At 36.0% G+C, this 16,105-nt stretch overlaps 3 protein-coding genes and 1 pseudogene across 5 annotated transcripts; 1 reads left to right on the forward strand and 3 right to left on the reverse strand.

Moving 5' to 3' along the window:
• Positions 1–497: 497 nt before the first annotated feature.
• On the reverse strand, positions 498–2,776 carry LOC104735896 (small ribosomal subunit protein uS9x pseudogene; annotated as a pseudogene). Its single transcript, XR_015577498.1, has one exon. The product of XR_015577498.1 is annotated as a small ribosomal subunit protein uS9x pseudogene (transcript).
• LOC104735897 (pentatricopeptide repeat-containing protein At5g18390, mitochondrial) lies at positions 1,390–2,987 on the forward strand. Its single transcript, XM_087480349.1, has one exon. The coding sequence runs from the start codon at positions 1,390–1,392 to the stop codon at positions 2,773–2,775; it is 1,386 nt and encodes a 461-aa protein (XP_087336475.1). The 3' UTR covers positions 2,776–2,987.
• Positions 2,988–3,195: 208 nt separating this feature from the next.
• LOC104735898 (anamorsin homolog) lies at positions 3,196–6,620 on the reverse strand. 2 transcript variants are annotated; one of them, XM_087480351.1, is made up of 8 exons: positions 6,400–6,620; positions 4,923–5,061; positions 4,503–4,669; positions 4,323–4,418; positions 3,936–4,095; positions 3,720–3,850; positions 3,559–3,633; positions 3,196–3,461 (listed from the first exon to the last, which is right to left on the reverse strand). In XM_087480351.1, exons 2-8 carry the CDS (start codon positions 5,053–5,055, stop codon positions 3,423–3,425), a joined length of 801 nt encoding a protein of 266 aa, XP_087336477.1. In that variant the 5' UTR covers positions 5,056–5,061; positions 6,400–6,620; the 3' UTR covers positions 3,196–3,422. The 2 variants fall into 2 exon arrangements, with proteins under 2 accessions (XP_087336477.1, XP_010454077.1); XM_010455775.3 differs by lacking the exon at positions 6,400–6,620 and adding an exon at positions 5,277–5,539.
• A 1,511-nt stretch (positions 6,621–8,131) lies between these two features.
• On the reverse strand, positions 8,132–16,060 carry LOC104735899 (protein PIR). The gene is made up of 31 exons (XM_087480348.1): positions 15,751–16,060; positions 15,591–15,662; positions 15,218–15,290; positions 15,060–15,124; positions 14,838–14,915; positions 14,388–14,507; positions 14,229–14,299; positions 14,038–14,130; positions 13,784–13,853; positions 13,638–13,702; positions 13,295–13,490; positions 13,031–13,182; positions 12,834–12,927; positions 12,535–12,744; positions 12,259–12,470; positions 12,012–12,156; positions 11,757–11,925; positions 11,589–11,665; positions 11,330–11,500; positions 11,142–11,218; positions 10,948–11,050; positions 10,654–10,773; positions 10,417–10,560; positions 10,192–10,335; positions 9,908–10,051; positions 9,722–9,809; positions 9,508–9,635; positions 9,213–9,417; positions 8,947–9,119; positions 8,651–8,857; positions 8,132–8,566 (listed from the first exon to the last, which is right to left on the reverse strand). Exons 2-31 carry the CDS (start codon positions 15,642–15,644, stop codon positions 8,366–8,368), a joined length of 3,849 nt encoding a protein of 1,282 aa, XP_087336474.1. The 5' UTR covers positions 15,645–15,662; positions 15,751–16,060; the 3' UTR covers positions 8,132–8,365.
• Positions 16,061–16,105: the final 45 nt, after the last annotated feature.

The following is a 16,105-nucleotide window of genomic DNA, read 5'->3' on the forward strand; positions in this document are numbered from 1 at the left end:
TGATGAAATATTCTTTGATTGAGTACTCCAAGCCAGAACGGGGTTACAATTCTAATCTCGTTAATCAAATACTAAATTCCAATAAACAGACAAACCAAATTTGCTTTGCGAAGATCATTTTTTTTTGTGAAATCCAATAAAAGCAAGTCAAGAGGGAAAAAGCCTTAACATATGTAAACAGCTCAGCTAGCATAGTCGTATACGCAAATGGTAAAATCGAATCCACACATGAAAATAAGATCAACCTAATCAATAAGCAAGCATAGTCGAAACTCGAGAATCTACTCAAGAGCAAGTACGACTAACTAGTAACTACACTAACATTTCGCCCATTTGTTCAATAGAGAATGCATCGCTGTAGTCTATATCCAAGCCACCTTCTCATAAACCCAACGAGACCTAATATATCAACGCAAATGGGAGATTATAATGAGTGATTAACCTAACCTTTGATCGAGAACAATGCAAATGCCATACATTTCAGGACAAGACATGAGTTTATAACCAAAATTAAAGATAAGAACTTTCAGATAACAAACGAGTGAACATAGCAAAACATAAGTTTCATGGAGAATCACCATTATCCAAAAAAGCATAATAAAACTGAAATTATAAAATCTAAGAGTCTCATATCACAAGTCCATACTCCAAAAACATTCGAAATTGAAGAACAAAACAAAACAAACCAGCTTTGTTTTTAACGGTAACTCTTCTGGAAACGAGCACGAGCACCACGACCTCCAAACTTCTTCGGCTCACACCTCCTCGGATCCGCCACAAGCAGAGTCCTGTCGTACCTCACCAAGATATCCTTAATCTCCTTTTTCGATTGCTCATCCACGTACTTCTGGTAGAACGCGACGAGAGCCTTGGCGATACTCTGACGGATGGCGTACACCTGGGAAGTGTGACCACCACCGTTGACACGGATCCTCATGTCCACACCAGCGAAACGGTGCTTTCCGAGGAGAAGCACTGGCTCGAACACCTTGAATCTGAGGATCTCAGGCTGGAAAAGCTCGATTGGGCAACCGTTGAGCTTGATCAAACCAGATCCACGCTTGCAGTGGGTGACTGCCACTGCGGTCTTCTTCCTTCCGAAGCATTGCACAGATTCAACAGCTGGTTGAGTCGCCATGGTTACGGTTTCTCTCCTTCTCCTTCGTCTGCCGCTACAAAGAAACCTAAAGCAGAGAGTGGGAGCTGAAATGATAATTTTAGGGTTTTAACTTATCAAACTAGGGCATCCTCTCTAAAACGCACCGTTTTGTTTAAACTCTTCAATAAATAAGTAAAAAATAATAATTAAAATTAAAAATTCCACGTCACTTGTTTACTACTATCTTCTCTCTCAGCTCGCCTCATCGGAGAGATTGTCCCGGTGAGAACATGTTTCTCCTCCGGCGTAACACCGGCGGAAGACTCTTCTCGATCTTCACCAACGATCTCAGAGGTTCTATTGAGTCTAGTATTCGTCATTTCAACAGTCTCGAGCCTTTGCAAAGCTCTGATTCGAATCCAACAAAAGGCGATTACTTCGCAGCGATCAACCACGTTGTCAACATCGTCCGCCGAGAGATTCACCCGGAGAGATCTCTGAATCGTCTCCGTCTCCCTGTAACCTCAGAGTTCGTGTTCAGAGTCCTCCGCGCCACTTCTCGTTCCGCCAACGATTCTCTCCGTTTCTTCAATTGGGCTCGATCAAGCCCTAATTACACACCAACGTCTATGGAATACGAACAGCTTGCGAAATCTTTAGCTTCACATAAAAAATACGAATCGATGTGGAAGATTCTCAAACAGATGAAGGATTTGTCTCTCGACATCTCCGGTGAGACTCTCTGTTTCATCATTGAGCAATACGGTAAGAACGGTCATGTAGATCAAGCTGTGGAGCTTTTCAATGGTGTCCCTAAGACTCTCGGATGTAAACAAACCGTTGATGTTTACAATTCGTTGCTTCATGCGCTTTGTGATGTGAAGATGTTCCATGGCGCTTACGCTTTGATTCGGAGAATGATAAGGAAAGGTCTCAAGCCAGATAAGCGGACATACGCGATCTTGGTTAACGGATGGTGTTCCGCGGGGAAGATGAAGGAGGCTCAAGAGTTTCTTGATGAGATGAGTAGGAAAGGGTTTAATCCACCGGCTCGTGGCCGTGATTTGCTTATTGAAGGATTGTTAAATGCTGGTTACTTGGAATCTGCTAAAGAGATGGTGAGTAAGATGACCAAAGGAGGTTTTGTTCCTGATATTCAAACTTTCAATACTCTTATTGAAGCTATAACTAAATCAGGGGAAGTTGAGTTTTGCATTGAGATGTATTATACTGCTTCCAAGTTAGGTCTTTGTGTAGATATCGACACTTACAAGACACTTATACCTGCTGTTTCGAAGATTGGGAAGATTGATGAAGCGTTTCGGTTGTTGAACAATTGTGTGGAAGATGGGCATAAGCCGTTTCCGAGTTTGTATGCTCCGATCATTAAGGGGATGTGTAGGAATGGGATGTTTGATGATGCCTTTAGCTTTTTCAGTGACATGAAGGTGAAGGCTCATCCGCCTAACAGGCCGGTTTACACAATGCTTATTACAATGTGTGGTCGTGGTGGGAAATTTGTGGATGCGGCTAATTTCTTGGTTGAGATGACTGAGATGGGTTTGGTTCCGATATCACGGTGCTTTGATATGGTTACTGATGGGTTGAAGAATAGCGGGAAGCATGATTTGGCTATGCGAATAGAGCAGTTGGAAGTTCAGCTTAGAGGAGTTTGATAGTGCTAGACTTAGACAGGCTTTTGAGGTCTCTCCTAAACGTACTCTGATACTTGGGAGTTGGGATTCTACAGACTAGTTTTGTTGTACTGTTGTTTTTAGTTCTATATGTCAGATCATTACTACGTATTGCTCTTTTCCGACAGATACTACTACCGAAGAATGAACAACAGAACTCACATTACTAAAGAAAGAGTGATGCTTTCAGACAACACAACCTCATTGATTCGTTTGTTCCACAGATTACAAATTGATTCGTTTGTTCCACAGATTACAAATTTCACTCACCACTCTCACTTAGCTTTTGTATCATAACCGACAAATCTTTACTCTTTAGCAAAATATCTATTTTCACAGTTAGAAATAACTAAAGCAGCGTTTGCATCCAAGCTAGACTGAAAGAAACTTGCAACACTAAAGTACAAGCCACAAATAATTATTTAACCAAATGCAAAACTGTTCTTCGTTAGTACCAAGGTTTGTGCTTTATGGGCAACACCAACAATTTTTCTATAAGCCTTTAGAGCCAGAAAATAAAAGAAGTAGCAACAAACAAATTATACGAAAGGATACGAAGTAAATAATGATACTACTCTGCCATTAGCAAAAGGTTTTGGCCTCGGTATGAAGATACACCTTTCACATGCTTATATGTCCGCTTCAAGGAAGTTTCGAGATAGGGTTACCTAAAGAGGAAGATAAAGTTACATAAATAAAGTGTATTCTTAAAAGGATTTTACTAGACTTTACAATGGTGATAGATATGAAGGAAGGGTCAGTTACCTTCTCGCCTAATTTGAAGGCTGGCAGACCCTTGTAAGGGCATGTACCGCAGCGGAAGGCGTCACCGAGCCCACACTGAAAGAATTGTTTAAAAATAATCTCAGTCTTGTGGAACCAAAAATCCAATGCATACAGAGAAAGAGATGAGTAAAGAGGCTTACACTGCCACATGATGACTGTGGATTCTCGATTTGATCCTCTGTGAGACCCAGCTTCACAGCTTTCTCCTCAATCTCAGCTCTACCACAGACGCAGTTCTTGCAAGCTTTTTTGGTGGTCGCACAACCGCTGGCTGCAAAAATGTGAAGATCATGTGGTTATCTTAAACACAAGGGATGAACAAGGATAATAAAGATCATGTGGTTGTCTTTAATTACCAACAGGAAGCTGTGGTTTCTTCAAGTCCTCCTCTGTTAAAAGAGAATCTTCATCAATAAGATCCAAGTCATCATCTAGATTAACCTTCAAGAGCACTTTTGCTGGCTTCTTGAGAGCAAATGATGAACCAATCTTCCAAGAAGGTTTCTTTGCCTTAATCTGCATTGGACAACATGTTTCTCTGTTATATGGATGAGCAAAAGTGAGAGCATATATCTAAGTTTGACAGATAAGTAGAATGAAGATCTTTCATCCTTCATGCTTAAGGCCTAGAATAAGCCTGAACCCAAAAAGCAAGCTCTTATTCATATTTTCGGGAGCGAAGAAACGTTTCCTCATACTAAAAGAAAGAGGAGAAGAGAGACAAGACGTGTAAAACTGCTCACCCCAAAGGATAAACTGAACGTAGACAACTTAATTGATTTCAAATCGAGACACTGTGGCTCCAGAAAACCAGCCAACGTAACTCTCCTTTGAATGGTCTGCAAGGAAGATGCCATAAGATTAATCAATAAGAAATCAAATAAAAACCCCATTACATAAACTAGTAGATACACGAAACAAACCTGTTGCATATCTTCCACTTGACCCTCCAAATTCTTGCACACAAAAACTGTGCCACCAGGCTTCAAGATTCTCGAGAACTCACCACATATTTTGTCACTGGGAAAATCAGATGTTTTGGAAATGGCTAAAACAGCGTCCACTGAGGAAGAATCCAAAGGAAACTGATCTGCAAAATCATCAATAGTCCAAAACATAATGAGAAGTAGACACTAACGAATACCTCAACCTCAACATGTCTACAAGAGTTCTCACCCAAAAAAACCCCAATCTATTTGCCTTAAAACTGCCCACCTCTCGACAATACAGACACAAATCTTCCTATCTACTAATATTCCAGACCTAACTATTACAAGCTTAACTAAGCAGTCTTCATAATCTGAGCAGTAAAACCAAACAAGCAGGAGAATAAAGGGATTTACTAATTGTGGATGCTTGAGTAACAATCAGAGGATCAAAACGCTCATTTCCAAGCTGTGCCATAATAGTTAGAACAGAGCTAACTGGCAACACAACATCATCCGTCACAGCCAAAACAGTTTTCTGATTAGCCATCGAATCCTACAAGAACACAAAAAAAAAAACCCCCCAAATCATTAAAAAGGACTAAACTTTGATTGTGTTTTACAACGTAAGATGGGAATTTAGTTCCGGTAAAAAACTCTTATGACATGCACATATGAATCAAAGAGCAACAAATTCATCGATTCACGCAATCAACTACTAAGGATATTAAAAAAATTGAGAGATTGATGATAACAGAAACCTAAACTCACCATATTGGGGAAAAATGTCTGTAAAAAAACCTAGCGAGCGAGATACTCAAAAACCCTAGAAATTATCTCTCTTGTAAATTCTTTTTGCCTTGAAAAGAGAAATCAAAATCAAATCTTTCTCACCTTCTCTCTCTCTCTCCCTGGCTCGCTCTTTTATATATTTTTCGCCGACTCTACTTTTGCTTTATTTCTTGTTTTCTTGGTTCTTCTTCTATAAACGCGGTTTGGTCAAACCGGGTTTACGATTTTATGCAAGTCGGTCCACGATTGAATAGTTTGTAGAGGATATTTATCAGAAATTAAAAAAAAATAACTAATAATAGTTTTATTTTCTTATAGTATTTAACTATTTGGTAACAGTTAATTTTTTTTGGGTGTGTTAAAGAACTATTTTGTAACATGTAAAAAGGTATAGATATATGACAACTATCTCACTCATCTCCAATAGCTTTCTTTGTAACTGCTGCGACTAGGGGTGTCAAGTTGGTTACCCAAACCAACCTATAACCATAGATATTTAGTATTTAATGGATAATGAGTCAACTCAGCTCGTCAGCTCATTAAAGCAAATGGTTTGGACTTTGGATCAACCCACAACTCATTTAGCTCAATGGATTAATAGGTTAAATGAGTCGATTCATTTTACACCTAATTTTATAAAGTCATCAAAGCTTGAAGTATAATCAAATCCATGAGACGTTTCTTACACAAAAGTACATAACTTTATTGATTACTAGAGAAACTCACTAAATAACACACTAAAACTCACTAAACAACACACTAAAAACTCACTTGTCATGGTTCTTAAGCTACGGTAGTTTGTAATATGCTAAACTCACTAAGCCATGGTTATTAGAGAACAACAGAGATGATACTAAACCTGACTTAAGCAGAAACATCTACAGAGTACAGATCAATCCACACAAATACATAAGCTAATCCAAAAAAAAACCCAATAGAAGAACCCCGAATACAATTGGATTCAAAGCCTTCAATAGAATTCAAACGTTCCAACAAGAGATTAGAGATCAAACAAACCCAATAGAAGAAGACACAAAATCAAACAAAACAAATAAGAGAAGCAAAAATTTAGGGAAACCCAGATATTTGAGTGATTCAATACCAGAAGATTGAGTCCCAGATGATCGAATAAGAAGAGGGAGAACGGAGAAGCTTGAGTCTGTGTCCGTCGAAGAAGAAGAAGAAGTTTGAAATCGAGGACTCGACGAAGAAGAAGACTTTTTTATTAAAGCTTCTATAGAAAGGAAAAAAATATCTTATATAATAAAAGAAGACTTTATTCTAAAATTTTCAATTTGACATCTGACACCAAAAGAGTTATGTAAAAAAAAAACAATTGGAATCCAAGTAATATATATTATAACATGTTCAATTTTTCTTATACTTTTTTAATTATAATTTCCAATAATAATTTTCTATTTTATTTCTTCACTTTAATAAAAATAATTCCCATAATATAATTATTAATTTGTTTTGTAATTTCATTCTAATTATAATAAACTAAAGTATATTTTAATATAGAATTTCTTCTAAAACTTTCTTCTAAAATTCACCTAAAGAGTTAACATCTGTAAAAAAAAACAACTTGAAACAAAGTAATAAATTATAAGATAGTCAATTTTTCTTCTACTTTTTAATCATAATTTCCAGTAATAATTTTATGTTTTATTTCTTCAGTTTAATAGAAATAATTCACATAATATAATTATTAATTTATTTTGTAATTTCATTCTAATTATAATAAAATAAACTATATTTTAATATATAGAATTTATGAATATTTATAGAGAGATACTGAATACATATTTCGTTTTAAAAGTGAACAAAATATATATTTAAAATTACAATTTGATTAAGATGAAGTTCCTGTCATATATTTATATTTATAGTAATTTAAATTTTTTATATTTAAACCAAAAAAATCAGTTCTTTATTCACAATAAATTGATGTTTATGAATTTTTCACATATTTTATTAACTTACATATTCTATCAAATATTTTGTAACTTCATATCCATATTTTAAGACATTAAATTTTATTTATTTGCAATTATTTATTTTTGTTTATGTTATGCTTTTCACCTCCATAGTATTTATAGCATTCTAATGAACGATTAATGATAATTAAAAATAGAATAAATAATAAAAGACATTAATATTTAATTATTATATTTTTGTAATTCTTATATACTTTATGTAAGAGTTCAACATGTATGTAGCATATGCTATTATGTTTATAAAAAGTTTAACATGTGTGTATGATATATATATGTAAGATATGATATAGATATATATATATATATATATATGTGATATTTTGTTTTAAAATATGATGAAATATTTAAATTTTCTATCATCTAAATTGTTCTTAATTTTTTTTGGGATATTAGTACTACATATATTATTCATATATTGTGAACATCAAGATGTATAGTCTTACTTTCATTCTAAAATTTGTGTACAAGTTTTGAAAGATACTTAATTTAAAAAAAATATTTATGTAATATAAACTATTAAATAATTAATTTATTCAATAAGTTACTAAATTCATTTAAAAGTATATAATTATATTTTGATATATTAATTTACGCATACACTAGTTTGATATAAAATGAGGACAACTACATAATTTTTGTTTTAGTCCCTTACCTAATTTTTGTTTCGTTATATTTTTTTAACAAATAAGATTTTAATTTAATCGTTTAATATTTTTCTACTAACTTGTAGAAAACCCTAGTACAAAAGTTGGAAGAGATGATTCTTTTTGTCTTGAGTGCCATTATCAATTGTATTGTATGAGAAGGTTGAAATATATGATTCGTAGCTGTAAAGACTTTGTTTGTCACTGTCATACCCAATTTGATCATTATTATTAATAACTAACCTTGGAAGGTAGGATCTCCGTATGAGTTTATCTTCAGTAACAAACAAACAGACAAACAAAAAACAACTGATACACACAAACGTTTTCCCAGGTTACTTTGTTCGGAAAGAAAGGTGCAAACATTGTAACTATGAGAAAAAAAAATAATAATAACACTCTGGTTCTACTACACAAACACATGGCATCAGCCAACGGTACCTTTCTGAGGTAGAGTCTCGAAAGCAGATACAGTATTCTCAAACCTGACACGTGGGAGCGGCGCGCCGCTCTGTTTGATAGCACAAGCCGTTTTGTCTTCTAGGGGACAACGAGCTTTAAGCATAGAGAAGACGTGATTATTCAGCCTCCGAGCTTTCTTCATCCCTTCCAACAAACCTTCCCATCCCTTTCGTACACATTAGAAAAAAGATGTTCAGATGGGAGAATGAGAGGATTCAACACATGAGAGGCTGGAGAAAGGAAAATCTACCTGATGGATCTGAGGATTCCTATGAGTATGTGAAGCAGAGACAGTTTCAACCTCAGAGACATTGAGTACTTGGTACGAGAAATCAAACAACTCAAAGTGGAGTTGCTGGCCGAGCAAGTATATAATGGTGCAACCACCCCAAGCTATCGAGTCACCAAGCACTTCATATTGAGCTGACTGTGGAGCTGTTACCTCCTCCAGATATCCCTGAGTTCATTGCAAACTATATATAAGAAGAAATTGAGAAGAGAGATGAATGTTGTGGCTGTTAAAAGAAGATTTTTTAAATGGCTTACAATCTGCAGACCACCGTATATACGGTAAAAATCCTTTGAAGTTGTGATATCAATGAAGCCTGTCTTTGGAGGAGCACTCCATTTACTACAATATTTGTCGAGTGACGCACTTGTGAATGCAAGTGTGTATTCAAGAACGCTTCCACCGTTCATGTTCGCCTTATACAAAAGATCTGCACATATAATACAAGACCAAAAAGATTAAAATTCTGTCACAGAAAAAGAGTAAAGAAGAAACTGGTGATTGACTACAACTCTTAATTAACCTGCAGCTTCTGCCTGTTTGGACATAGTGTAGAACGCTGCTGGATTAAGACAACCGGGACTTGACACAACTGCAGAAGTTGCTGACTTTAAGAGATTGACAAGAGGGCTTTCACCGTCTTGAGCATTAACTATCTGTCCTTCAGCACCCGGGATTAATCCCAACCATGGAGCTGTTTGCATGAAACGCTTTGTGTCTATCTCTCTCTGTGTAAATATAGTATTATATACATTTGTTAGACTAAATCACAAGAATTTTTGGCTTTATATCTTTACAATCTGTCAGATAGGACTGACCAATACGATATCGAGAAGTCCCATTGTATATATAACACTTCCAATTTCCTTTATTCCTCGTAGAACTTCTGACTTGAGTTCTGACTTACTGCCCCAGTTTAGTTGCTCTCGTATAAGCTTCATACAACCTTTAAATGAAACACCGAAAGGCATCAGTAAATAAAACATCACAGAAAATCACAACACATCAAGAATACTGCAACTGGGCATTAACCTGTAACACCACCATCAAAAGAAAGCAATCCAATAGACCTGGGCATTGCTTCTTGCAATCCAGAGATCATTGGCTCAAGTGTAGTTATCTGAAAGTTTAAGACAAAAGAACTATTTTAGCTGGTTCCTTTGTATAATTAGTACCTAGACAAAAGAAAAATAAATGGTACAAAAAGTGCAAATATACCTTATTTGATATATGGTCCAGCAAAGCTCTTATTAGCCAAGGCAATGATCTGGATCCAAGAAGTTTAACTATGGAAAATAAATGTGGTATCCCAAAAAATCCACTATGCAATCGTGCAAAACTTTGATGAGCTGCATTTAAGTCCTACCAGAGAAACAAAAAAGCATGACAACAAAAATATAAAATGAGACCAAAGACACTACGGAGGTAACCACAAAATGGGTCTATAAGATTGTTTCTGAACAAATTAAAAGAAGAAATGGCGTAAGACATTTGCTCCTTACTTGAGTACCACAATAGAAACTAGGCTTAGCCGAAGGCACTGATGGTTTCTGAGTAGGAGGAACTTTCGATGAACGGACAAATCGCTGTGTGGTATTGCAAAGAATGAAGTTTGGTAGGAAATCACTCTGCATCTCTGACCAGATCTAGAAGAAAACAAAAAAACCAGAGATTGAGAGAAAAGGTGGGAAAAATTAGATTCAGGACTAATAAGTTGTATGGCTGACCTGTGTAGCAAGTCGACTTGAAAATGAGACAAGAGAAATGTTTTCTTGCATTTCATTCAACATGAGGCTGAAAGGATCTATGGAAAGATCTTGTGAAAGCAATTCATGCGAGTGCTTTAGGATATCTATCAGCTTCTCCAATTCCTGCAATTGAAGAGAGCATCCACTTTTGTACATTGCAAAAGAAATGGTAATATATACAGAATCTAGAAAATGAAAAAAAAAAATCAAACTTACCACTACAGCACATAGATCCTGAGACTCAAAACGGTCAAAAAGAAACTCCAGGTTCTCTCTAAAGATTTTATTCATCCTTTGAGCGATCAAACTTCTTAAATTAATTGTTCTACCAAGTATCTGAATGTCACAAAAAAAATTCAGTAAGAAGATTTTATAAACATGCCAAGCCGCACATAATGATAACCACTGCTTGAAACATAATTTTAATCCTATGGTAGGTCATAACAATGGAGCTAAAGATTCAACAAATTATGACTTTCTATATACCAGAAGAGTAGTATTATTATTTACCTTTACTTTTGTCATTTTAAATAACGCAGTAAACCTCACAGGCTGGATGGAGAACTTTTCACCATTGTCCCACGCAAAGAGAAATGATGGATCAAGAAGCTCACTGTTGAACTCAACAATTGATGATAAAAGGGTTTAGCTCTTCATTAGTTAACGAAGGGATTGAATATATCAAAAACCATGTAATTAGGTACCTCGCTGACCAACTCTTGTAATATGTGAATATAGACTCCGAAAGCCTTGAAACAAATATATCAAAACCATGGTCCACCTACAAAAAGAAGACAGGATATAAGAAACGATAATTTTGTTCAAGGAACCTTTTCATTCAAGAAGCCCTATAGGTTTATAGCTGTTGAGATCGGAATTGAACTCTAGTTACCTCAGCTTCAATTTCATCATAGAGAAATCTCTGCCTCAGAACAACCAGAGCTTGTTGAGCTGAGTCATTATAAATGTCAAAAGGCAGCAGAACACTCTCAAGAAGGCCTGAATTCTGGGCTTCCAGAATGTAGTCTATCAACATCCATGGTAGTGAACACTCAATCGGGAACTGCAGAAGTGAACGTATAACAATTTGTAAGATCAAGTCAGGGCTGATGTGAAAACAAAATAAAGTTATATTTCGTATTGCTGCATACCTGAATAACACGTGAAGACTCCAGGTAAAATTCCCTAAACCACAGGAACCCCAGATCAGTCAGAATCCCAATACTTGCTGCAGCCATCATAAATTGAAGTTGAGGAGTCACAAAGTTATTGATATGGCTCAAGTAACTAACCAAAAAGACATTAAGCATGTGGGTTACCCGAGTAATCTAATATGTGCAAGAAAAAGCTGAGCTTGTAAAAGAAAGTTTCTAATTGCTTCAAGTCATTAACAGGAATCTCAGAGCCATTATTTCCAAAGAATCCCCCTGGCCTCCTCAGATTTCCACCAGAGACAACCTCATAAATCAGAAACTGCAAGCAATGCACCTAAAAGAACAAAGCAGCTATAGGTTCAAGTACAGGGTCTTACCATCTGTTGTTGTACCTTAAATAATCATGAAATGGACCCAAACCTGTGCTGCTGTTGGGGCAACTGGCCTTGGATAAAAGAAATTCGCTCTGCTTTCATCACTTCCATGTTGTGAAGATGGAATCTCATGTTCGGGCCTGGTATTTGCCATCCAATCAGCTGAGAGTGTCCGCATATCAGAAAGAATCCTGAAATGCAATCATACATATGATACAGATAACAATATGGAAAGCTCAAGTTTAAGGGGATGTGACTTGAAATAGAAAGAAAATAAAGGAAAACTAATTCACCTTGAGAGATCTTTCTTCTTTCGGAAGGTGGTACGCAACATTGTAGCTAATGTGTTCTGTACAAAATCCTGAACTTCGGCATGTATTGTCTCCCATAAAGCATCTGCAACTAATGTGTCACAGCGCTGCAGCATCGATCCTACACTCTTTATATAGCCAACAAGTTCGACCAAGGCTTTCCTTTCTTCTGTAGTATAATTATACCTCACCACCTATTAAAAAGTATCAAAAACTTGTTACCATAAAAACTTTTCAGAAATTTATCACAAGTATTACCTTCTCGTAATCAGAGTATGATCCGGAGGCTTCCGGAGTCTCTCCTGCATCCCTACATGGGCGAGAGAATTTCCAAGCACATTGCTCCCAAATGCGCGCTGTCCATCTACTTAACAGTTGGAAGCCTTCAACAACCATATCGTACATATTTCCTTTGACCTCTCTGCACCATTCAGTATATGCTCCATCGTTTGACTTCAACAGCAATAACTGCATGAAAGCAAGTGAGAACAACATCCTAGAGACTCTAGATAAGAACACGAAAATTGATGCTGAAGGGATTGAAATAGCCTGAGAACCTGATTCATGGATGATGCAAATCGGATTGTGAAATCATCGTGCTCAGCGCGAAGAGCTCCAATGTGATTGACTATCAGATAGTGTTTCTGATATGTAAAATATGTTAAGGCTAGCAATATTCACAGCATGTGTACAGTTTACAATAATCCAGATAATACTTAATTAGGCACGAAACAGTGAAAATATTAAAGGATATTCTAGCGCTTCACGTGGAGGGAGCTCATGAGGTGCTGGAAGAGTCAGAAGGCGAGTCTGTGATGAAAACTTTTGAAAGTATACCGACAATTCTTTTAAAATTGCAGCAGGAGAAAGATGGAGATCTGGAAACGCAGCAATGACAGGATCATTCTGATAACCATAAGAACACAACAAATATGTCAATTAGCGAGTTGGAAAAAGGCTTTGAGGTATATTGGCTATGAATAAAAAACTTAAACAGGTATTAGATGAATTTTCATACCTTGAAAATGTTGATCAATCTGTTCAGTGTTACCCTCTTGTACAAAGCCTCGGTATCTTTCTCAGATGGTGTTGCTAGGACAACAAGAACCGGTAAAACTCGAAGAAGAATATAACGCTCAGGAAAAAGTAGTGCAAAATCCAACTCCAGAGACTCCACGATGAAGACTATGAGAACTTGGAGAATATCTTCCACACTGATATTGCTTTAAGGAATCCAAAAGCTTGAAGTATAGTCAAATAGCACAAGGGACTTGGGCAGCATGTGTATCTCAAATAGAGAAACCCATAATAATGTCTTTAACAGCCACACGATGGTGATACATGTCTGGAAAAAAGGATACTTGTTTACACGGAACATCTCAACATGCAGGTTCAGTAAAATAGCCCATCGTGTACTCAGGAAAATCTGCATACATAAGAAATCACATTTTCATTTACAACAATTCAGGGATTAAGAAATGATTGCAAATACAAGACATGCAAACACCTGTAAGTCATCTAACTCTTCTCTCATTGTATCTGTATCTTGCCACTGCGCACTGACTTGAGTGAATGTTCTGAAAAGAGTGAAACTATCTTCAGAACAGAAGCTTAAAAAAAAAAGTTCTAGGAAACTAATTCAACTCTTAAAGAAGTCTTTAATAGATGAAATGATTGGTACCAACCATAGATCTACCTACATTGAAGTGTCCAATTTGTAGAAAAATTAGAAAGGAAAGGTAAACGTATTATATCTTTCACCTCTTGTACCAAGAGAAATCATTAGGAATGCTAGCTTTAGCATTTTTAAGATGATCCAGCTGAACCAAGACGTCAAGCAACTTTAGCATCGACCTATATTAAGTAAAATCATAGTTAAATTCTATTACCGAGGAGCGTTAATCATCGGAGTATCTATACAAAACATCAAAGAAAAAAAAATGAGAACCCACCAAAGATGAGTGACTGTGGGGCCATTGATGCGTCGTTCAGGTCTGGAAAACCGCTGCATGTCAGCAGCTAACTGCACAGATATAGAGCATATATCCACATTATTTCTGATACAGGAATTGAAATAAAACGAGTTGGACGAGGAAAGGTATACACCGCACTTTAGCTGAAGCCGACGATTGCCATCTCTGAATTTCGCGTAAACGACTCATTTCTAAGTCCAAAACCTGATATGTTTCTAGATACAAATCCGCTTGACTATGCTTCATAGATTCGGGAAGCTGCATGTATATTATTAATAAGAAAGTTATGTATATTATGGAAGAGATATACACAAGTAGACCCAGCAGCAGGTACCATATTGGATCTTATTTCAGTAATTTGACTAATTTCTATCATTCAGTATTATTTATACAGAGAAAGTAGTTGTTCTTGCTTTTCTTTTTGCATATACTTTGTAGTTCAAAAGATATTCTCACATAGTTGCTACGACGGTTCAAATACCATGAATGAAGAACTATAAATAGCATAATTCTCAAAGTTACTTTCAATCAAGTAAAATGTCTAAAAGTAGACAAGCAATGAGGTACAATAATAGATTTTGCGAGGACCTGAGGTAGTGCTTTAACACAACTTCTATATGTGTATAGAATTGACGCCATCTCTTTTCCTTCTTGAATAAGTGTATTCTGCATACAATTGGTCGAAAACTTGCTTGAAATATAATAAGATCACACCCGCTAAGAAAAGATTATTAACATGAACATAACCCATTAAAACAAAAATATTAGTCAGTCTTTATAAGATGAAGCAAATGAAGAAGAATCATATACCAGCTGGTTAAGAGCTTTTGTGTCTTCTGAGAGAGACAACCGGTATGCTGCAACATCACTATACTCTACATAATTATCAAAAAAATTAAAAAAAAAAACAATCTTGATTAATTGGCTTTTTATGGTAAAAGAATGACAAGAGAAGTAAAGAAGCATACCAATGGGACTATCAGTAGCTGCTCTTTCAGCTGAAACCATCACAGCAGGTCCTTGGACTTCTGGTTGCTCATCCTATTAACAAAATTCAAAAATGATTCAAGAAAATTCGCTACAGTGACTTCAAATTTTACAAGAAGATAGTCAAGTCTTGAGCATTATCATTGAAACCTATTTATTTTACAGCTAACAAGGCAAAAGATCCGCAGACAAAAATAGGCGAGACATGAAAATAATTTATCAACAAGTCCTCTCATTTCTAGTCAAAATCTTCTGAAATTGAACCCCAGAACGAGAAATTGTAGTCAAAAATGATCCAGAAACCCCCCCCCACAATTTTCTAAATTTAACCAAAAACTTAAACATCGGAGTTACCTCTAAGGAGAATGTGGAAAGAGCTGCGATTGCTTCCTCTACAGGAACCGCCATTGTCTTCTATTGACACACCTAGAAAGATCAAAGAAGAAGAAGAAGAAGCAATTATAGCAACATTGGGGCGACTAAAGGAGAAAGCTTTCAACTTTGCGTTTCTTACCCAACAACACGACAATGGAGAGGAGAAGGGAGCTGCTTCTCTACTTCAACCCAATTAATTCGGCTTTTGTTCTCTGATTCCTTATGGACCCAGATCGAGATTTTTGCTATTACTCTGTCTCTACCAAAATTTTCGCAATGTTTGAAGCTTTCATTTTTTTTTTCTTCTAACCAAATTTTTTCTTTTTGGGTCCTCGTTTGTATTTGTATTTTCAACCTTTTTAAGTTTTTTTTTTTTTTTTTTTTTTAATACATACTAGTATTAAAAGTATTTTACTAAATAGAGTCTGGTTTTGTCAAAATTAAGTTTCAAAGCTTTGAGACGAAGCATAACATTTGTGTCTTTTCTATGAAGC

This window comes from Camelina sativa, chromosome 13 (genome assembly GCF_030686135.1).
Source record: "Camelina sativa cultivar CO46 ecotype springtype chromosome 13, ASM3068613v1".
Lineage (NCBI taxonomy): Eukaryota > Viridiplantae > Streptophyta > Magnoliopsida > Brassicales > Brassicaceae > Camelina > Camelina sativa.

Coding starts and splice junctions, on each gene's coding strand:
- LOC104735897 (XM_087480349.1), top strand. CDS start 1,390: ATGTTTCTCCTCCGGCGTAACACCGGCGGAAGACTCTTCTCGATCTTC.
- LOC104735899 (XM_087480348.1), bottom strand. CDS start 15,644: ATGGCGGTTCCTGTAGAGGAAGCAATCGCAGCTCTTTCCACATTCTCC. Junction 13,703..13,783: donor AAGAGTTAGATGACTTACAG/GTGTTTGCATGT, acceptor TTATGTATGCAG/ATTTTCCTGAGTACACGATG. Junction 11,219..11,329: donor ATGATGAAATTGAAGCTGAG/GTAACTAGAGTT, acceptor TTCTTTTTGTAG/GTGGACCATGGTTTTGATAT.
- LOC104735898 (XM_010455775.3), bottom strand. Junction 3,851..3,935: donor GAAACCACAGCTTCCTGTTG/GTAATTAAAGAC, acceptor ACATTTTTGCAG/CCAGCGGTTGTGCGACCACC. Junction 3,462..3,558: donor CCTTCAAATTAGGCGAGAAG/GTAACTGACCCT, acceptor CTTCCTCTTTAG/GTAACCCTATCTCGAAACTT.